The sequence below is a fragment of the Vipera berus genome (assembly GCF_964194415.1).
Source record: "Vipera berus genome assembly, chromosome: 1".
Taxonomy (NCBI): domain Eukaryota; kingdom Metazoa; phylum Chordata; class Lepidosauria; order Squamata; family Viperidae; genus Vipera; species Vipera berus.
In genome coordinates this window covers 40,508,148-40,526,305 of record NC_138202.1, presented here as the reverse complement: position 1 = coordinate 40,526,305, position 18,158 = coordinate 40,508,148, and the positions used below count along the sequence as shown (strand labels likewise).

General features: G+C 36.0%; 1 protein-coding gene across 3 annotated transcripts in view; it reads right to left on the bottom strand.

The window, feature by feature from the left end:
• Window positions 1–2,965: 2,965 nt before the first annotated feature.
• Window positions 2,966–18,158, bottom strand: part of ATG2B (autophagy related 2B) — a 61,721-nt gene continuing 46,528 nt past the window's right edge. For 2 of the 3 annotated variants that reach the window (XM_081332256.1, XM_081332257.1), the window contains exons 34-42: window positions 16,032–16,133; window positions 15,103–15,181; window positions 14,744–14,948; window positions 13,451–13,520; window positions 10,770–10,852; window positions 10,507–10,628; window positions 10,210–10,364; window positions 8,761–8,907; window positions 2,966–7,335 (exon numbers count right to left, since the gene is read on the bottom strand). In XM_081332256.1, the coding sequence (XP_081188382.1) occupies window positions 7,105–7,335; window positions 8,761–8,907; window positions 10,210–10,364; window positions 10,507–10,628; window positions 10,770–10,852; window positions 13,451–13,520; window positions 14,744–14,948; window positions 15,103–15,181; window positions 16,032–16,133 (1,194 nt within the window). In that variant the 3' untranslated portion in view covers window positions 2,966–7,104. The remainder of the gene's footprint in view (window positions 7,336–8,760; window positions 8,908–10,209; window positions 10,365–10,506; window positions 10,629–10,769; window positions 10,853–13,450; window positions 13,521–14,743; window positions 14,949–15,102; window positions 15,182–16,031; window positions 16,134–18,158) is intronic. The other variant, XR_014027052.1, reaches the window with a different exon arrangement.

The following is an 18,158-nucleotide window of genomic DNA, read 5'->3' as shown; positions in this document are numbered from 1 at the left end:
TCCCCCGCACATGCGTGCTAGTTGTTTCCAACTCTTGGGGCCGGTGCTCATCTCCATTTCAAAGCCGAAGAGCCAGCACTTGTCTGAGGACGTCTCCGTGGTCATGTGGCCGGCATTACTAGATGCCAAAGGTGCACGGAATGCTGTTACCTTCCCACCATAGTAGTCCCTATTTTTCTACTTGCATTTTTATGTGCTTTCGAACTGCTAGGTTGGCAGAAGCTGGGACAAGTAACAGGTGCTCACTCTGTTACGCGGCACTCGGGATTCGACCCGCCAAACTGCCGATCTTCTGATCGACAAGCTCAGCATCCTAACCCACTGAGCCACCGCCCTATTACAGCAATATAAATGTCAAGATTCTGTGCCTGAAAAATTGAAAAGCCAGGTTTGATAGAGTACTAAGATGTGACTATAGAACAAACAAGCCTCCTGAAAAATCTAAGATTTAATTATCAAAAGTACTGTAGAAATTGGAGGAACTATTAGAAATGTCACTGAAATCAATTTCCAACATTTAAATGGGTGGCCAAAATGGTGCAGCTGAAATGTTACCCAAATAAGGAAGGCTTTTTTTAACCACAACTTGTTGACATCTCTGCACTCCAGATTAGCAGGAAATTGGAGGTACTGTCTTGAGACAGTTTCTGAAATCTTACAAGATACGAGTTTGATAATCTATTCATTAGCAGAGGAAGCTACCTAATACTTTATCAAGACCATTAGTCAAAATAGCTCAGCATTATTTGTTAGCCTGAGTGAGACAACTTTAACTCACCTTGATCAGGTATTTTATATTACAAAGGGTACAATTTACCTCTTTGGGCTGATGTTCCTCTTGGGTGATAGCTTTCCTTAGCAATGTAGCCATTGGCCTACTAAAATATTTTGGAAAAGAACCCTGCCATTTTCATTTTCTAAATTTTTAAGAGGAATTTTAGGATAAAGCATGTGAGGCATTTCATTGCTTATTAAGAGACCTCAACCCAGATATTACTCAATTGTTTAAAAAGCTCAGGGGATCTTCCCTGTTTGCCATCCTTACAACGCAGTTATAAGATGCTGAGACTAGTAATTCTGCAAAGAAATTTTAACAAATTAACACTGCCATAAAATTAATCTTGAAAAATGCAGCCGATGGATTTTTAAATCACAGCTTTGTAAGAAATAATAAAAATACAATATATTTGCATGATGATACTTTGCATATTATGGGTAATGGCTAATAATTACTTTTATTATTATTTTAAAAGAAAATTGCTTTTTTGTGTTAGCAACCAGCATTATGAGCCAGTAATGTTGGACTCCTGCTACAATATACACCATGGGATGTATATAGTGAAGATTATCTATGGAGACTGCTACTCCTCCTTTGCTATTCATGGGTATTTAACCTTCCAAGTTAGCAGACATTTAAAACATGAAGAAACAAAAAAACATTATTTTGTCTTTTATTTCTGTGTGAGCAAGCAAAATTTATGAGAAGTAGAAGCTCACTGGACACTTGTTATTCTGAAACCGTAGCTACATAATTATAAGTTCTTACAATTCTAGGGCAGAAAGAGCAATGACAGAAGATAATCTTCAATCTGCTAGTCTGGCATGTATATCACAAGGTGCAACCTAAAAGCTCAACTTGTAGAGATTGATTTTTTTTTAGATTTAAGACAGTAACAAAATTGAATCAAGCTATTTTGTGCCCTCAATTCAAAGGTGCTTTGAGACAACCATGACTTGGATGACTGAGAATCAACATAGACAAGTAGTCCTTGACTTACAACAGTTTGTTTAGTAACTGCCCAAAGTTACAACAGCAGTGAAGTGTGACTTATGATTGTTCTTTGTAGTTACGACCTTAGCGGCATCCCTATGGTCACATGATCAAAATTCAGACGCTTGGCAACTGATTCATATTTATGATCTTTGCTATGTACCCAGGGTCATATCATCCCCTTTTGCAACCTTTGCAACCTGACAAGCAAAATCAATGAGGAAGCCAGATTCACTTAATAACCAGGTTACTAACTTATCCACTGCAGTGATTCACTTAACAACTATGGCAAGAAAAGTCGTAAAATGGACCAAACTCACTTAAGAAACATCTCACTTAACAACAGAAATTTTGGGTTCAATTGTGGTCGTAAGTTGAGGACTACCTGTAGTCTTAAAAAGATGAACAAAGAAAAGCCAAATAGATATTGTGCTCCCTCTACTGTTCAACCATTGTATCTCAATAAACGAATACAGAAGTGAACATTTTAAGTCAGTTCTACCATATATGACAGTCTTTCATGTGTTGGATATCCAATCAAAGTGCAAAATTAAAATGGAATCCAAGAAAAGGGGATTTAAATTATTGGTGCAATACCGTGTTAATAGGAAATATCTTTTTAAGAAAACCTAACATATTTATTATGATTATAATAAAGTCCATTCATCAGATGTATGAAATATTATTCAAAATTAGCAAACATGCGGTATTCAGTTATATATACTAATGCAGAAAAAAACCAATGGGAAAAAAGGAATGAGATATGAAAATAATAAATACAAAAAAAGAATAGACCAATAATACAAGTCCTTGACTTATGACCACAATTGAGCCCAAAATTTATATTGCCAAGTGAAACATTTGTTAAGTAAGTTTTGCCCCATTTCACAACCTTTCTTGTCACAATTAAGTGAAGCACTGTAGTGGATAGGTTAGTAACAAATACTGACAATAGTATTTGACCTATACTGGCTCATTTACTAATCCATATCCCATCTCACTATTAAATGCTGTAGTGTAGATATTCTTGCCTTTAGGCATAGTGTCCTCTGGATTCCAATTTAATGTGTTGAATTCTGCAAATGAGATGGGCCCTGCTGTGTTCTGTGGAATGTAACAGTCTTAGTTTAATTCTGTCCCAGAAGATTATAACAAAAGAAGTAAACCAAGTGCTAATATACTCATACAAAAACATTCACATGAAGCAGTTTGTTTATTTTGATAATGACCACCAGTTGAAAAATTTATGGACAGAATATCTTGTTAATATAAAGTCTCTATTATTGAATATGCATCAAAACTAGTGATAAATGAGCTATGCTCAAATGTAGCTTGGAGGAGGGAGGCATTACAGTGATTCGGAAGTATACAGAAAAATAGAATACAACTATTTTCTATTTCCAGATAAGCTTCTGCTTTTCATATGATTATACAGCTGCTTTGCATTAGTAACTATATACAAATGATACCAGAAAAAATAATTGACAAATATAAGTAAAAATACACATGTATACAAACAGCGCATCTTCTTGAGCAATGTTTTTTTTGTATCAGAAATCCAGAAAAAGTGAATCATTACTATTGGTAATGAGCTAACTTGATTTCAAAATGTAAACATGATTCAGCTTTTTCAGCACATCAAATTGGCTCTCAAAACCATAAATTCTATTAGGCTGGTGATAGATGAAGTGAAATAATAAATAATCCAAGAAGGCAAACCCCAACCTGCTTTTAGTGTTGAAAACAATATTCTATTGCTATGATGCTATTTTGTAATATACGTTTAGCCTTAATTGTTACTATTATTTTACATGTATGATACAAATAAAAATAGTTATCACATTTACAGGTTGCCTAAATGCTTCATTTGAAAGAGATTCAATTTCTTTACATCTGCAGCTGATGTGAGATACAAAATTCCAGGAATTCTTTTTATGGTTTAAGTCACTAAACAATATTAAATAAAATGACATTAATACAAACTAATTATGGTTCTTCAGCAATGGACAAAATATAAATGCCTTATCAATTATGGCCCATGGCTATTCTATGGCTGTGAAGCTTCATGTTTGTAGGGGATTTACTTTTTTTCTAAGTGCTTTCTTTAGATAAATACGGTACATGAAACCCCTATACTTTGAATCACCCCATAGTATCTGACAATTCTATTCACTTTCTGCTAATTGTATTCTAATGAGCTCACCTGTTTTAAAGCTAAACTATCACCAGATAACACTGAGAGTAAAATGAATTGTTCAATTTGTATGAACTAGATATATTGTTTCAAAATCAGAGATCAGGAGTTGTTAGCAACATTTTTTTAGAATCAAGGGAAACCTATGAAGTCCTCACGTAAGTTATTTTGAATATGCACAAGGATGCTTTAAAAAGAACTCATGATTTTGTCACTGTACAACAAATACTCCCATTATCATCTACATCAATGGTGTCTAATCTTGGCAACTTTAAGATTGTAAACTTTAAGTCTATGCTGGCTGGGAATTTCTCGGAATTTAAGTCCACAAGTCTTACAGTTGCCAAGGTTGTACACTCTTAATCTACACCAAGAGTTTTGATGTTAGTATTTTGTAAGGAATAGTGTCTCTTACAAGAGTGGAAATCTGGCTTTAGTCCCAGGCCTGTAAACAATGTGTTTGGGGGGTATGGCTGCATTGGTATGTTTCAATGGATGTTTTTAATCCAGGCTGTTTTGTCTGTGTTTTTATTATTTTAACCAGTATTACATTTTTGGAAACCACCAGAGCCTGTTCAAGTGGGCGGCTGTAATAAATTTAATGAAATAAATAATCTCCAGCAATCATGAATGACTCAGAGTGAGCAAAGCAATAAAAAACATACCATGCTCTTATTTGTACTGTCACTTTTAGAGATTTTATCACTGCACAATAGCGAGAAATGTTAACTATCTATATAGGATACATATTTAAAAAGTAAATGTTGGATTGTTTTGTTTGCTTAACACTGGAACTAAAAAGCGAAATAAAGAGCTAATAAAAATTGGCAAAGAAAGTGCCAATACACAAAAGATACAAGGGACAAAAGCATATCTACTTGTCCTGAGTTAAAATTTTTGGACAGCCAGTGCTGAGCAGTGAGAAGTACATAGCAGTTTGCTTGACTATAAGCAGATGCCTCCAGGTCCCAAAAAGTGCAACATCAGGAAGTCAGGATTATCATGACCTGGTTCATCTCACTTATTCAGCAAATATAATGTAATTTAGCCATAACTAGGGCTTGGATAAAATCCTTAAAGGGCAATTAACAAATAGCACATCATTATTTTTATTACAAAATAATAATTAGTAGTTACAATGTGGTTTGGAAATTCACTAAGAAAAATCCTTTTTTAAAAAATAACCATTAAGATTTTGATTTGTTCCTATTAGTCCTTATTAGAAACACTCCCTGAAAGTTTATCAACACATCTTTCTTTACATATCATCATCTTAAGTTGCAACAAGGCATGGCCACCTACCTAAATTACTATTAATAGTGGATGCTCTCAGTAATGCACTTAGTACACATATGGTGTTTATATCCTAAACCAACAAAACTTGCCGCTTTATAGTTTGGTGTTTTTGTTGATTTTGCAATCACTGTGGAAAGCGAATTATTAATTGATATTAAATGATTTTATAAAGGACTTTTAGCATCCAACTTAGATGATCACAACCTTGCAATATCTTGAACTCATAAGAATTCTTCTATGGGCAAATGCCAAATGTCTTAGGATTACTGTAGTTATTATGATTAATGTCATAAATATAAATACTGGATGAAGAGGACAACAGGTTAGTATGCAATTTTCTTGTTAACAGAAACACTTGATTTTTATATTACTGTTTTGCTAAATTTACTCATGCACCAAAATTTCACGGCATTCTTTATTCTATTAGCATCTAAATCCATCAGAACTGCAAGATAGTCAAGTTTCTGTCTATAGCACATCCATAGAAACATACTATTTGGCTACTGCCAGCTAGTAGGTGTTTTAAAGTTTATTAAATTTACAAATTGCTTGTTTGTTTTCTAAATACTTACATTAATAAATAATCGAAATTTTGTTGGGAAGAGATGGCTGAATTATACTTTTCATCAATGCAAAGGCTTGGGGTGGTTTTTCTGTTTTTGTTAACAGGAATCTATAGTAGTAACTTTTCTGCACATATATTATTATTGAACTCTGCACAAGATTGGCTGTCTTATTGGGTTGGACTTAGAAAAAAGTAGGTTTGGAGACAAAACAATTAAAGAAACCACTAGGAAAGAAGCAGTACATTTTAAAATCTTGTGAAAATAATTTTCTTATAAGGAAAATTGAAGGAAAATATACTGCAACACACAACCGTTTTTAAGCTGAAACAAAAATCCCTACTAACATACAATTACCAATATTTTTATTTCAAGAAACCACTCTTCCTTTATAGTTGCTATTTGTGTATATGTGCAAGTGCATATATCTTGCAATCTTTGTTGCTACACAGCAAACCTGAATACTTTTAAACACCATAATCCATTTTTATTGTCACTGACAATCGTGTAGTATTTTGTCTTATAAATAAGTTGCATAAATGCTGAAATCATATTAGGATAAACCACAAAGTTCATTTTATTAACTATTAAAAAAAGCAATGTACAGGCCAAATTCTTTAAAGTGCAAAACAACAGAACATGTCTGCAACATTCAGATTGCTCGGATCTCCACAAAAGGAGGAATTCAGTATGTAGTCAACACAATCTTCACAATTATATGAAAATGACATTTTAATTAGGTATAAAGACAGATTGTCCTCTTTTTTAAGTGCTGCATGAAAGGCAAAGTAACAATCAGAAAATAGTTGAAAATTCAATTAATTTTTAACATCTTGAAATGACCTTTCTTGTGTCAAATTCTACCCTGTTACAAAAGGGAACTGATACAGCCCTAAGCTTGGGAATCTTTTAAAACTTACATGTACACTCAGAGTAACTGATGGGGTGTTGTTTCAAAGGAAAAATTAAAGATTACAACACAAAATCTTGAGGAAGATATGATACCTAGTCACAAACCAACCCACTATGGATTTGGCAACACATTGGTGACCTTGTTTGGCACTGACGAGCAGGTACTGGGAACATACATTATGCCAATGACCAAAATACCAAACTTGCTTTTCTATAGGAATAATCCAGCTTTTGACATGAAATATGTTTATGCGCTATTAAATTCCTGAGATGAGCATATGGAAAAGGTATGTCCCCACCTTAAATTACCATGAGGAAATTATTTCTTCCAGATTCCCAATCTCTGCATTTTAAATATATTTAACATATTAATCCTCTTCAAGACGCCACTTCTGAGATTCCTCCTGACGTACATCAGGCCTTATCTGATTTCTCATGCCTCCTAAAACATTTGATGTTGCTTCTGTTGCAACTATTAGCGGTTTTACTACAGTTGGTGGAATCTGGCGGAGAACTCCTCCTACTGCTCCAGTTACCCCTCTGTTTTCATGTTCACGTGTAGCAGTTTCATAAATTGTATGTGCCGTATCTGTAATCCCCTGAGAAAATTACAAACATACAAAACAACGTAAGTGGAGTTGAACAGTCTTGTCTAATAAAGTCACTTCTCCAAAAACCTTTTCAGAGATTTAGATCATCAGTTTTCTAGGCTAAAGATCTTGCTCAACCAACCCTCTCAGTTTCACCTAAGAACTGGCACTGCCTTCCCATACGGAGGATATACAACGAATCAACATTCTGCAACACACTATTGATTGTTTTTGAGCAATCTGGATCCAACAATCTTTTCAGAAGAAATGAAACCTCTCCTTTTGGGGATAAAGGAGTTAAATAATGCTAATTTGCTGACTGAAGTTACCCGAATTTTCAAATTAATTTGGTATAAGGGAAAATCTGTTATCAAACTTTGTGATCATAAAAAAGTAATTAACACAGTGATATTACTATACAAAATAATTAGAAATGTTACACATTTTTTGAAATTTTTGTAATATTAAAGGATATGATCTAAATACAGCAAAAATCCAAGAATGAAAATGATGTTTATGCTAGACAATTCTTGTTTTGGGGATACCCTTAAAGATATTGAGTCTCAAAATTGCTGACAAATTAATACTTATATTGGGATGATCATCTTAGATCTGTAAATTGAGACTGAATCCTGACAAGATTAAGATTTTGTTGGTAGGTCATTTCTGGGAAAGGATTTGAAAGGTTGTTCTCTATGAGCCTGCATTCTCGACTTAGACCTTGTATGCAGTTTGGGGGGGAGGGGCTTCCAGAGTCATTTTGTCACTGAAGGTTTACTACTGAGGTTTACTACTACTATTCTTTGCATAAAGAGCCTTGGTGGAGCAGTGGGCTAATGCCTCCTTAAGTAACACCAGCTGCCTGCAATTAGTGCAGGTTCGCATCCCACCAGGCTCAAGGTTGACTCAGCCTTCCATCCTTCCGAGGTAGGTAAAATGAGGACCCAGATTGTTGGGGGCAATTAAGCTGACTTTGTAATAATGCCGCTTGGGGTGTGTGTGAAAGCCCTAATAAGCAGGCATATACATAGAATGAAGGCTACTGCTAAGCTTGTAAGCCGCCCTGAGTCTTCGGAGAAGGGCGGGATATAAATGGAATTAAAATAAAAAAATAAATAAAAAATAAATAAAAAGTGCTAGTCCAGTATACTATTAGTCTGGTATATCAACTATATTTTTACTAGCTAAGAACAACATAGTAACTATCATCCGTATACTGCTAATTAGTCCTAGGCCTTTTCTTTATGAATGCTGGATGCATTTCTTTTCTTTTCTTTTCTTTTCCATTCCTCCCATGTTTTTATTATGTTTAATATTGTTTTTAATTTAATGTATAGGAGCTAGTACAAATATATCTCAAATTATAGCAAAACCCAGAAGGATACAATCTACCAATAAAAGAGAAGATTCTTTAGTAATTAATTTACACTTTACCTCTTTTACAACACTGTATGCTTTTGCCACACCCTCACGAAGATCCACAGGCTGGTAAGCTAGACGACGAGAAAGTCGTTTGATCTTCTTTGTCTCATTTAAGCTAGGCCCAGGGGAAACCATGTCATAAGCTGTTTCTGCAGCTGCCTAGATTTCAATTTCAATAAAAATAACAATATATTATTAATACAACAAAGAATAAACAATGGTTTATGAATTATAACAATGCTTCATCCCTAACGTGCACTGTCAAGTCTCAGGTCTTAATATAACATGTATCTTAATGTAACACATAACATTTAATATAATGTAATAGAACATTTATAAGATATGCTTCAAAAAGTTATTTACAGAAGTTCAAGATTGGGTATTGAAGTTTAAAGGGCACAACTATTCTCAAAGAAATGAAATGTATTTGCACTTTATTGTCAATATCAAGACAGCTGCTCAAAATACATTTTTTAACTTTATCCTGCATAATTTAGATAGCTGTTATGAAATCTTAAAGGGATGAAACATCTCATATGGGTGTTTTTATTTATGTATTTAACTGATTTTTAAAGTTGCCTGATATGGAGGGTTAAAACAATTTTAAAACCATTAAAAATAACTATGCTAGAAGGAACAAATCAGATTACACCATTGCTAGTGCTTAGAAAATCATACATAAATGTAACTCTCGAAGCCTGATGGAAGCCTCAGGCCAAAATCAGCTTTCTGCTTAGTTATTTTGTCAACATGGGAAGTGATGTAGACTACAACATACATCCGACGTAGCAGTGACAACATTAAGATTTCCCTTTACTACCTTCCATGTTGCGTATCAGCTCAATGGGCATTTGTCTAGTTTTGAATAAAGTCAATCTAACAAAAAATCTAATCCATTCACATATTATTCCAATCCTTGAAGTTATTCTTTGTTATAGGCTAGAACTTCCCTTATCCAAATTAAGTAGGTGACAGACACCTTAGTTTATTGATCAGTTGAAGGCTTGTATGTTTATGTATGTTCTAATATTTTATGTAAGGGACGCGGTGGCTCAGTGGGTTAGGACGCTGAGCTTGTCGATCAGAAGGTCGGCAGTTTGGCGGGTCGAATCCCGAGTGCCGCATAACAGAGTGAGTGCCTGTTACTCATCCCAGCTTTTGCCAACCTAGCAGTTCGAAAGCACATAAAAATGCAAGTAGAAAAATAGGGACCACTACGGTGGGAAGGTAACAGCGCTCCGTGCGCCTTTGGCATCTAGTCATGCCGGCCACATGACCACGGAGATGTCCTCGGACAAGCGCTGGCTCTTCGGCTTTGAAACGGAGATGAGCACTGGCCCCTAGAGTCAGAAACGACTAGCACGCATGTGCGGGGGAACCTTTACCTTTAATATTTTATGTGCTTCAAAATTAAGCAAAAAATAGTCTTTGACTGTCACCAAGAATAAATGGAAAGTATACCTGTATGGTCTGAACCATTCTGTTTGTCAGTTCTAATGCTGCCATTGCGGTAGATGTACCAAAAGAAGCTGCTCCTCTCTGGAAGCCCCTCACAATACGGCCATCTTTTCGGTATTGCTCTATTGGTAACCACACCAAATCTTTCAGGCCCTGAACTGAGTCAAAGAGAGAATATTACAAATAACCAATATGGCCAAGTATTTCTTCATTCACGTAGATGTATTTAAACTGAAATGATCTTAATAATACAAACAATAATAATTTTGAAAAAATGTCAAGAACATTTCACAGCCTTACCTAGTTGAATTAATGAATGAATTGGCCCAACACCTCCAAGAATACCTGGTAGTTGGTTCTTTCTGATGTCATTAAGCCATTCAGATAAGGCATAAGAAAACAGCTTATCAACACCCAGCAACCTATAATAAATAGTATTATTAATACACTCACACAAACACAAACTACTGACATCTGAAAATTGAAAGAAATAAAACTGCTTTGTATTGTTTTGTTGATAGAGATTAACTATTCAAATAAACATGATCATTAAGTAAGCTTACCCGTGTCGATAACAAAGTCTCTTCAGTTTTAATTCGGAGCAATTTAATTGAGCGAGACCAATCAGAATACCAGCCAATGTACCCTGAAAATTAAATATGTCAATTCATCTATAAATTTAAAATAAAACTCACAGAAATCCTTCATTCATATATTATGCCTATTTTCATTTAATAGTTAACTGTAAGAGATGTGGGCAGGTGCATGGATCCTGTGAACAGGCAGGGGGGGAAAAAGATAGCAGCAGTGATGTTCAACCTCCTTCTGGCTTGCCCATTGATTTGCTTGTGGTTATTACGTGACTGTGGGATGCTATAACAATTGTAACTTTACAGACCAGTCCCCCTCATTCAGTACTCTTGTAACTCTGAACAATGGCTGAATGAGTGGTTGTAATCTGAGGACTACCTATAATCCAAAATAAGCCCAACTTGGTTTTTTTAATATAGTACCTGTCTTGTGGGTGATTACTTTTCAGATATTGCTCCCAAATTCCATACGTATTATTCTCCTAGGGAACAATCACTCTGTAAGGAGGGTACAGTTGCAAGAAAAAGTATGTGAACCCTTTGGGATTACGTGGAGTTTTGCATGAATTGGCCATAAAATGTGCTCTAAACGTCATGTAAGTCACAACAATAGAAAAACACAGTCTTCTTAAAATACTACTACACAAACATTAGCTGTTGTCATGTTTTAATTAAACATAAGATGGAAACATTCACAGTGCAGGGTGGAAAAATTATGTGAACCTTTGGACTTAATAACTGGTTGACCCTCCTTTGGCAGCAATAACCTCAACCAAACGTTTCCTGTAGTTGCAGATCAGACCTGCACAACGATCTGGACTAATTTTGGACCACTCCTCTGCACAAAACTGTTTCAGTGTAGCAATATTCTTGGGATGTCTGGTGTGAATTGCTCTCTTAAGGTCATGCCACAGCATTTCAATCGGGTTGAGGTCAGGACTCTGACTGGGCCATTCCAGAAGGCGTATTCTGTTCTGTTGAAGCCATTGTTTTGTTGAATTACTTGTATGCTTTGGGTCATTGTCTTGTTGCATCACCCATCTTCTGCGGAGCTTCAGTTGGGGGACAGATGGTCGTACGTTTTCCTGCAAAATGTCCTGATAAACTCTGGAATTCATTTTCCCATCAATGACAACAATCCGTCCAGGCCCTGAGGCAGCAAAGCAGCCCCAAACCATGATGCTCCCTCCGCCATGTTTTACAGTGGGGATGAGATTTTTATGTTGGTGTGCTGTGCCTTTTTTTCTCCACACATAGTGTTGTGTGTTTTTCCCAAACAACTCAATTTTGGTTTCATCTGTCCACAGTATATTTTGCCAGTAGTGCTGTGGAACATCCAGGTGCTCTTTTGCAAGCTTCAAATGTGCTGCAATATTTTTTTTGGACAGCAATGGCTTCCTCCGTGGTGTCCTCCTTGTATTCCATTCTTGTTTAATGTTTTCCTTATTGTAGATGTGTCAACAAAAATGTTAGCATGTGCCACAGATTTCTGTAGGTCTTTAGCTGACACTCTAGGATTCTTCTTTACCTCATTAAGCATTATGCGCTGTGTTCTTGCAGTCGTTTTTACAGGACGACTACGCCTAGGGAGAGTAGCAACAGTGCTAAACTTTCTCCATTTGTAGACAGTCTGTCTTACCGTGGACACATGAACATCAAGGCTTTTGGAGATACTTTTGTAACCCTTTCCAGCTTCATGCAAGTCAACAATTCTTGATCGTAGGTCTTCCGAGAGCTCTTTTCTGTGAGGCATGGTTCACATCAGACAGTGCTTCTTGAGACCAGTAAACCCAAAACAGGTGTGTGTTTTTAAAGGGCAGGACAGCTGTCAGCAACACATCCAATATCATCACAACTGGTTGGAGTCAAGGTTGGCTCACTCCTGGCTCCAATTAGCTCTTGGAGAAGTCATTAGGCTAGGGGTTCACATACTTTTTCCACCCTGCACTGTGAATGTTTCCATCTTATGTTCAATTAAAACATGACAACAGCTAATGTTTGTGTAGTATTAATTTAAGCACACTGTGTTTTTCTATTGTTGTGACTTACATGACATTTAGAGTGCATTTTATGGCCAATTCATGCAAAACTCCACGTAATCCCCAAGGGTTCACATACTTTTTCTTGCAACTGTAGGCTTGCTTCAACTATATTGGATTTCTGGAAGCTGCTCAAAATAGAGCTTCTTCCAGTAAGCTTTTTTAAAACTAAGTAGAATAATGTCATAGGAATTGGTATATTTACATTTCATACTATATTATCCCAGCATAGATGCTTTCTTTTCTGCAAACTGGCTGTGTATCATAAGATCAGTAGTCTAAAAAGCTAATGAATAAACTGGGGGAAAAAGCAATTGATTTGAAAGGATCTCGTTGTTTATTTCAGGCTAGAAAACAGGGCAAATATCCTAGTGAAAAACAGGAATCTTTTAGAAAAACAGGTAGTTCGTTCTTTAGAATCAGAAGTTTTCAAAAATGGCTGGTTAAATTTTTGTGTGGTATTAAATTTCTAATTTGGTGTGGAATCATTCTAATTCACCTTTGTATTATATTAAGATCTGAAAAACTGTTTGGTATTACTAAAACAGGCAGATATGAACCCACATGATTAATGGATGGAAGAAATTTTATCTGACAGCATAAGATTTAACAAACCTGATCCATAGACACATGTTTACCATGATAATCAAGACGTATTGGGACTTCTGATGTAAATCGAAATTCTCTGAAAGGAAAGAGAAGTGGTAAGATGATACACAGAAGAAAGCTCAGGGGGAAAATGAGTGCGCAAAATATTCACAAGTATCATGATCTTAATCTGTGGGTGCTTTTAAAATCAGCACTGTTTTAGGAGAATTAAGTGGCTTTCTTTTTAACACGGGGCCTTTCTCCAGCCTTTATTATTATCTAAGTAATCTGAGGTTTAGATGATTAAATACAGAAGTGGCTTGTATCTACTAGAAATGTAAAGCAAGAACTACTCTAGTGCACTGAAAAAAGTCAGAAGTCACTGATTTTTTCTTTTCTTTCTATACCCTTGCATTTCTTCCACCTTCTGTCATTTCTTTCTTTACTGATCTTTGTTTTCATTTGTATTTCATATTACAATATACTTTGATAAAAATGAAAATATTATCTAAGTAAGTCCTTTCTTAAAAAAAATAGCCGTTAGAATAAATTATAGAAAAATCCAGATTAGGGCATAAACCTTGGTTACCAATCTGTTTAATCCCCATTCTTAAGTTTTGACTTAAGCCCCAGTATTGAGAAACAGTTTTCCTTCTGTAAGAATACTTCCACTTTAATTTTCATATGATGCTCATTTTATATCTAATTATCAGATTTAGTTGCTGGTACACAAATTGGTGTTTTTTCTTTGTAAGTTGAAGGTGTAGAAAGAGTAAATGTATGGACTTTTATAACACTGTTAATTTTGGGTTGGGTTTTTTTTTAGTATTTACTTTGGAATTTCCTTTTAGATTTTCATATTTTTCCCCATGTACTTGTAGTCATTATTTTATCTCCTTTAATAACCATCCATATTTAATTAATGAAGTCAACACTATATTTTAGGAACCATAAGTATACAATCTAATACAAAACATTATAACCAATTGAAGAAATGTGTGAATCAAACTTTCCTCTCTACTGAAGGGAAATATTTAGCTGTGATTATATTTAGCATAACTATATATAGAACATTCATGACTATAAGGATCTGAAAGAAGTCAGTTGATTTTACAGGCCAGAGTGCTAAAACGGAGCTTTTGAAAAAATAACATGAGAAAAGACAGACATTTTAGAGTAGGGGTAAGCAACCACTGCCTGGATAGTGTCCCTCCTATTTGCAAATAGCCAACATTTAGGAAAAAATAAAAGATTTTCAGCAAATAATAAAAAAAGGTTTCATGAAAGGACATAAGGTGTTCACAGGTGTCCAATGTGTACCTGAAAAATATTGGCTGATCACTGAATGATGCCTCTTCCTGTGAGAGATTATGGTCATCCCCATTGAGCATATCAACAGAATCAACACTTCCATTCTGACTTGATGGCTTATGTAATGAAAAAGAAATGACTGGATTTGGTTGTTTGAAACCACTTTGATGCCTGGGCAAAATACATGTTACTTCAGGACCAGGAGGCTTTTTAACTGCAAATAAAATAATTGATATTAAAATCCAAGGTAATGAAATAGTCATTATTTCTACATAGCTGTTTTCAAATTAATTATATATTTATATAATTCATATAATTTATATTAAATATATATGATATATAATATGATTTTACATCAGAATATTTACCCTCAGGATCTGGAGTCATTAGGACTTCTACTTCTGTTGATAGGCTAGTGAAAAAATCCTTCAAGAAAAACAAGGCATCCTAGAAAATAGAAAGCAGTATACTAAGAAAAGAAATTATTACCTTGCTCATTATGTGATCATATGCAGAGGTGGAAAATACTAATAGCATTTACTGGTTATAGTAATACATAGTATTAATAGCATTAGTACTATTACTAATTACTAATAATACTAATTAGTATACTAAATACTACTCATTTATCAGATAGAATTTCTGAATATAAACCAAAGTACTATATTATTAACAATGAAGTTTATCTTACAATCATACGTATTTGAATTACATAAACATATATGTATATGTATATGTCACATGCACACACAATACACGCAATATATAAATGCCTATACTTTGTTTGGCTAAAAGAAAAATATTCATATCCTACAAAAGATGGAGGCAATGCAATTCTCAATATCTCACTTGACTCATGCTGCCTAAGTTTCAAAACAAGTTTTAATTTCTCCACAGTATTTTTTAAAAATATTCATACAGTAAAGAGACATTTACAATACTTTTAAAATCAAAGAAAAAGTATCAAATACAAAGAGCTGGTTTGACATAATGGGTAATGTGCTGGCCTAGAAACCAGGAGATTGTGAGTTCTAGGCTTGCTTTAAGGATGAAAAACTAGCTGGGTGAATTTGGGCTAGTCACTCTCAGCACAACTCACCTCACAGGTTGTTTTGAGGAAAATGGGAGGCAGGAGCATTAGATATGTTTGTTGCATTGACTCGTATATAAAAAGGCAAGATAAAAATATAATAATAAGCTAGGGTAACCAATTGAGTAATTTTTATTTTTCTTCAAAGAGAAAAAAATGTGGCAATTGGTCCACCCATCTCCCCAACATGGTATCTTCTTAACTAACCTGGTCAATGTTGAGACGAAGCGGCATTAAAGATACCCGTAAACAACATTCTTGTGGCGATCTTCCAGACTCAGGACGAACATGCAATGCTTTAACTGTCAACTGTTAAATGAAACATATATTGGGCATTATAGCTGATTTATTAACATGTAACATCATTGTATGCTGCTCAAAGTCACCCTTGTCAGATGGGTACATATATTATACATACATATAGATACTTATTCTTATCTAAGACTGTAATAAAGTTTGCTATGTTTTGTGCAATTTTCATTATAATTTTCATTAGATCTAGCAATCTCTTGTTAAAAATGAAGTTCTTCACTATCAAATGCATGTGGTATCAGGAGTGTAGATATTGATTTCTGTCAGCAAGTTATGGTAATTCTGCAAGAGGCTGTTAACATTGGAATAGAAACTCTGGCTAAAGCATTATCAGACTGGACGTGAGTTATCAATCATTTGGATAAGAAGTACCGTATTTTTCGGACCATAAGATGCACCTGACCATAAGACGCACCCAGTTTTTAGAGCAGGCAAACAAGAAAAAAAAATCTGAACCAAATAGTACCGGTATGCTAAAACAGGGCTTTTCAACCTTTTCATCCATTGTACCACTTTTAGGACAAGGCAATGTCCGAGTACCACCAGTCGCCCAGCAAGGTGTCAAAAACTTGACCCCCCACCAAAAAAGGAAAACAATGATAAAGTACAGGTAGTCCTTGACGTACAATGATTCACTTAGTGACCAAAGTTATGACGGCACTGAAAAAAGTGACTTATGACCATTTTTCACACTTATGACTGTTGCAGCATCCCCAGGGTCATGTGATTTACATTTGGATGCTTGGCAATCGATTCATATTTATGATGGTCACATTGTTCCAGGGTCATGTGATCGCCTTTTGCAACCTTCTGAGAAGCAAAGTTAGTGGGGAAACCAGATTCACCTAACAATCATGTTACTAATTTAATTTCTCTCTATCCTTCTCTTTCTCTCCCTCTCTCCCCCTCCCTCTTTCTTTCTCTCTCCTCTCTCCCCCTCCCTTTCTCTCCACCTCCCTCTTTCTCTCCCTATTTTTCTCTTTCCCTCTATCTCTCCCTTTCTCTCTCTCCATTTCCCTCCCTCTTTCTCCTTCTCTCTCTCCCTTTCTCTCCCTCTCTATTTTTCTCTTTCCCTCTATTTCTCCCTTTCTCTCTCTCCCTCTATTTCCCTCCCTCTTTCTTTCTCCTTCTCTCTCTCCCTCTCTCTCCCTCTTTCCCTCTCCCTCTTTCCCTCCATTTCTCTCACTCTTTCTCCTCTCTCCCTCCCTATTTCTTTCTCCTTCTCTCTCTCCCTTTCTCTCCCTCTCTATTTTTCTCTTTCCCTCTATTTCTCCCTTTCTCTCTCTCCCTCTATTTCCCTCCCTCTTTCTTTCTCCTTCTCTCTCTCCCTTTCTCTCTCTCTTTCCCTCTCCCTCTTTCCCTCCCTCTATTTCTCTCCCTTTCTTTCTCCTCTCTCCCTCCCTATTTCTTTCTCCTTCTCTCTCCCTTTCTCTCTCTCTCTCCCTCCCTCTCCCATTGTCCCTTCCTTCCTTCCTTCCTTCCTTCCTTCCTTCCTTCCTTCTTTCCTTCCTTCCTTCCCTCCCTCTTTGTCCTTCCCTCTCTGCATTAGAGCAGTACCTGCGAAGGCGGCCCTGCGGCCCGGCTTTCTCTTGCAGAAAGCAAGCTGAAACGAGTTTCAGCTTCCCTTGCTACAAGAGAAAGCAGGCTGAAACGAGGGAGATTGCAGCAGCGCGAGATCAGCCGATTCGCATTCCTGGCAACCTCCCTCACTCCGTTTCAGCCTGCTTTCTCTTGTAGCAAGGGAAGCTGAAACCGAGCGAGGCAGATTGCAGGAGCGTGAGATCAGCGTTTCTCAGCACGTGCCGATTCGTGCTCCACTTGCAGAGGTTGGGGCTGGCCATACGGATCACCTTCGGACCATAAGACGCACCCTCGTTTTCCCCCCCACTTTTGGGGGAAAAAGTGCGTCTTATGGTCCGAAAAATACGGTATTCCAAAATCAGCTTCCATGCTCTGCAGATGATATAGTGCAAAGAGATTGAAAAATCCATCAGGAGCCTTTCTTCTAAATAAAATAAATAA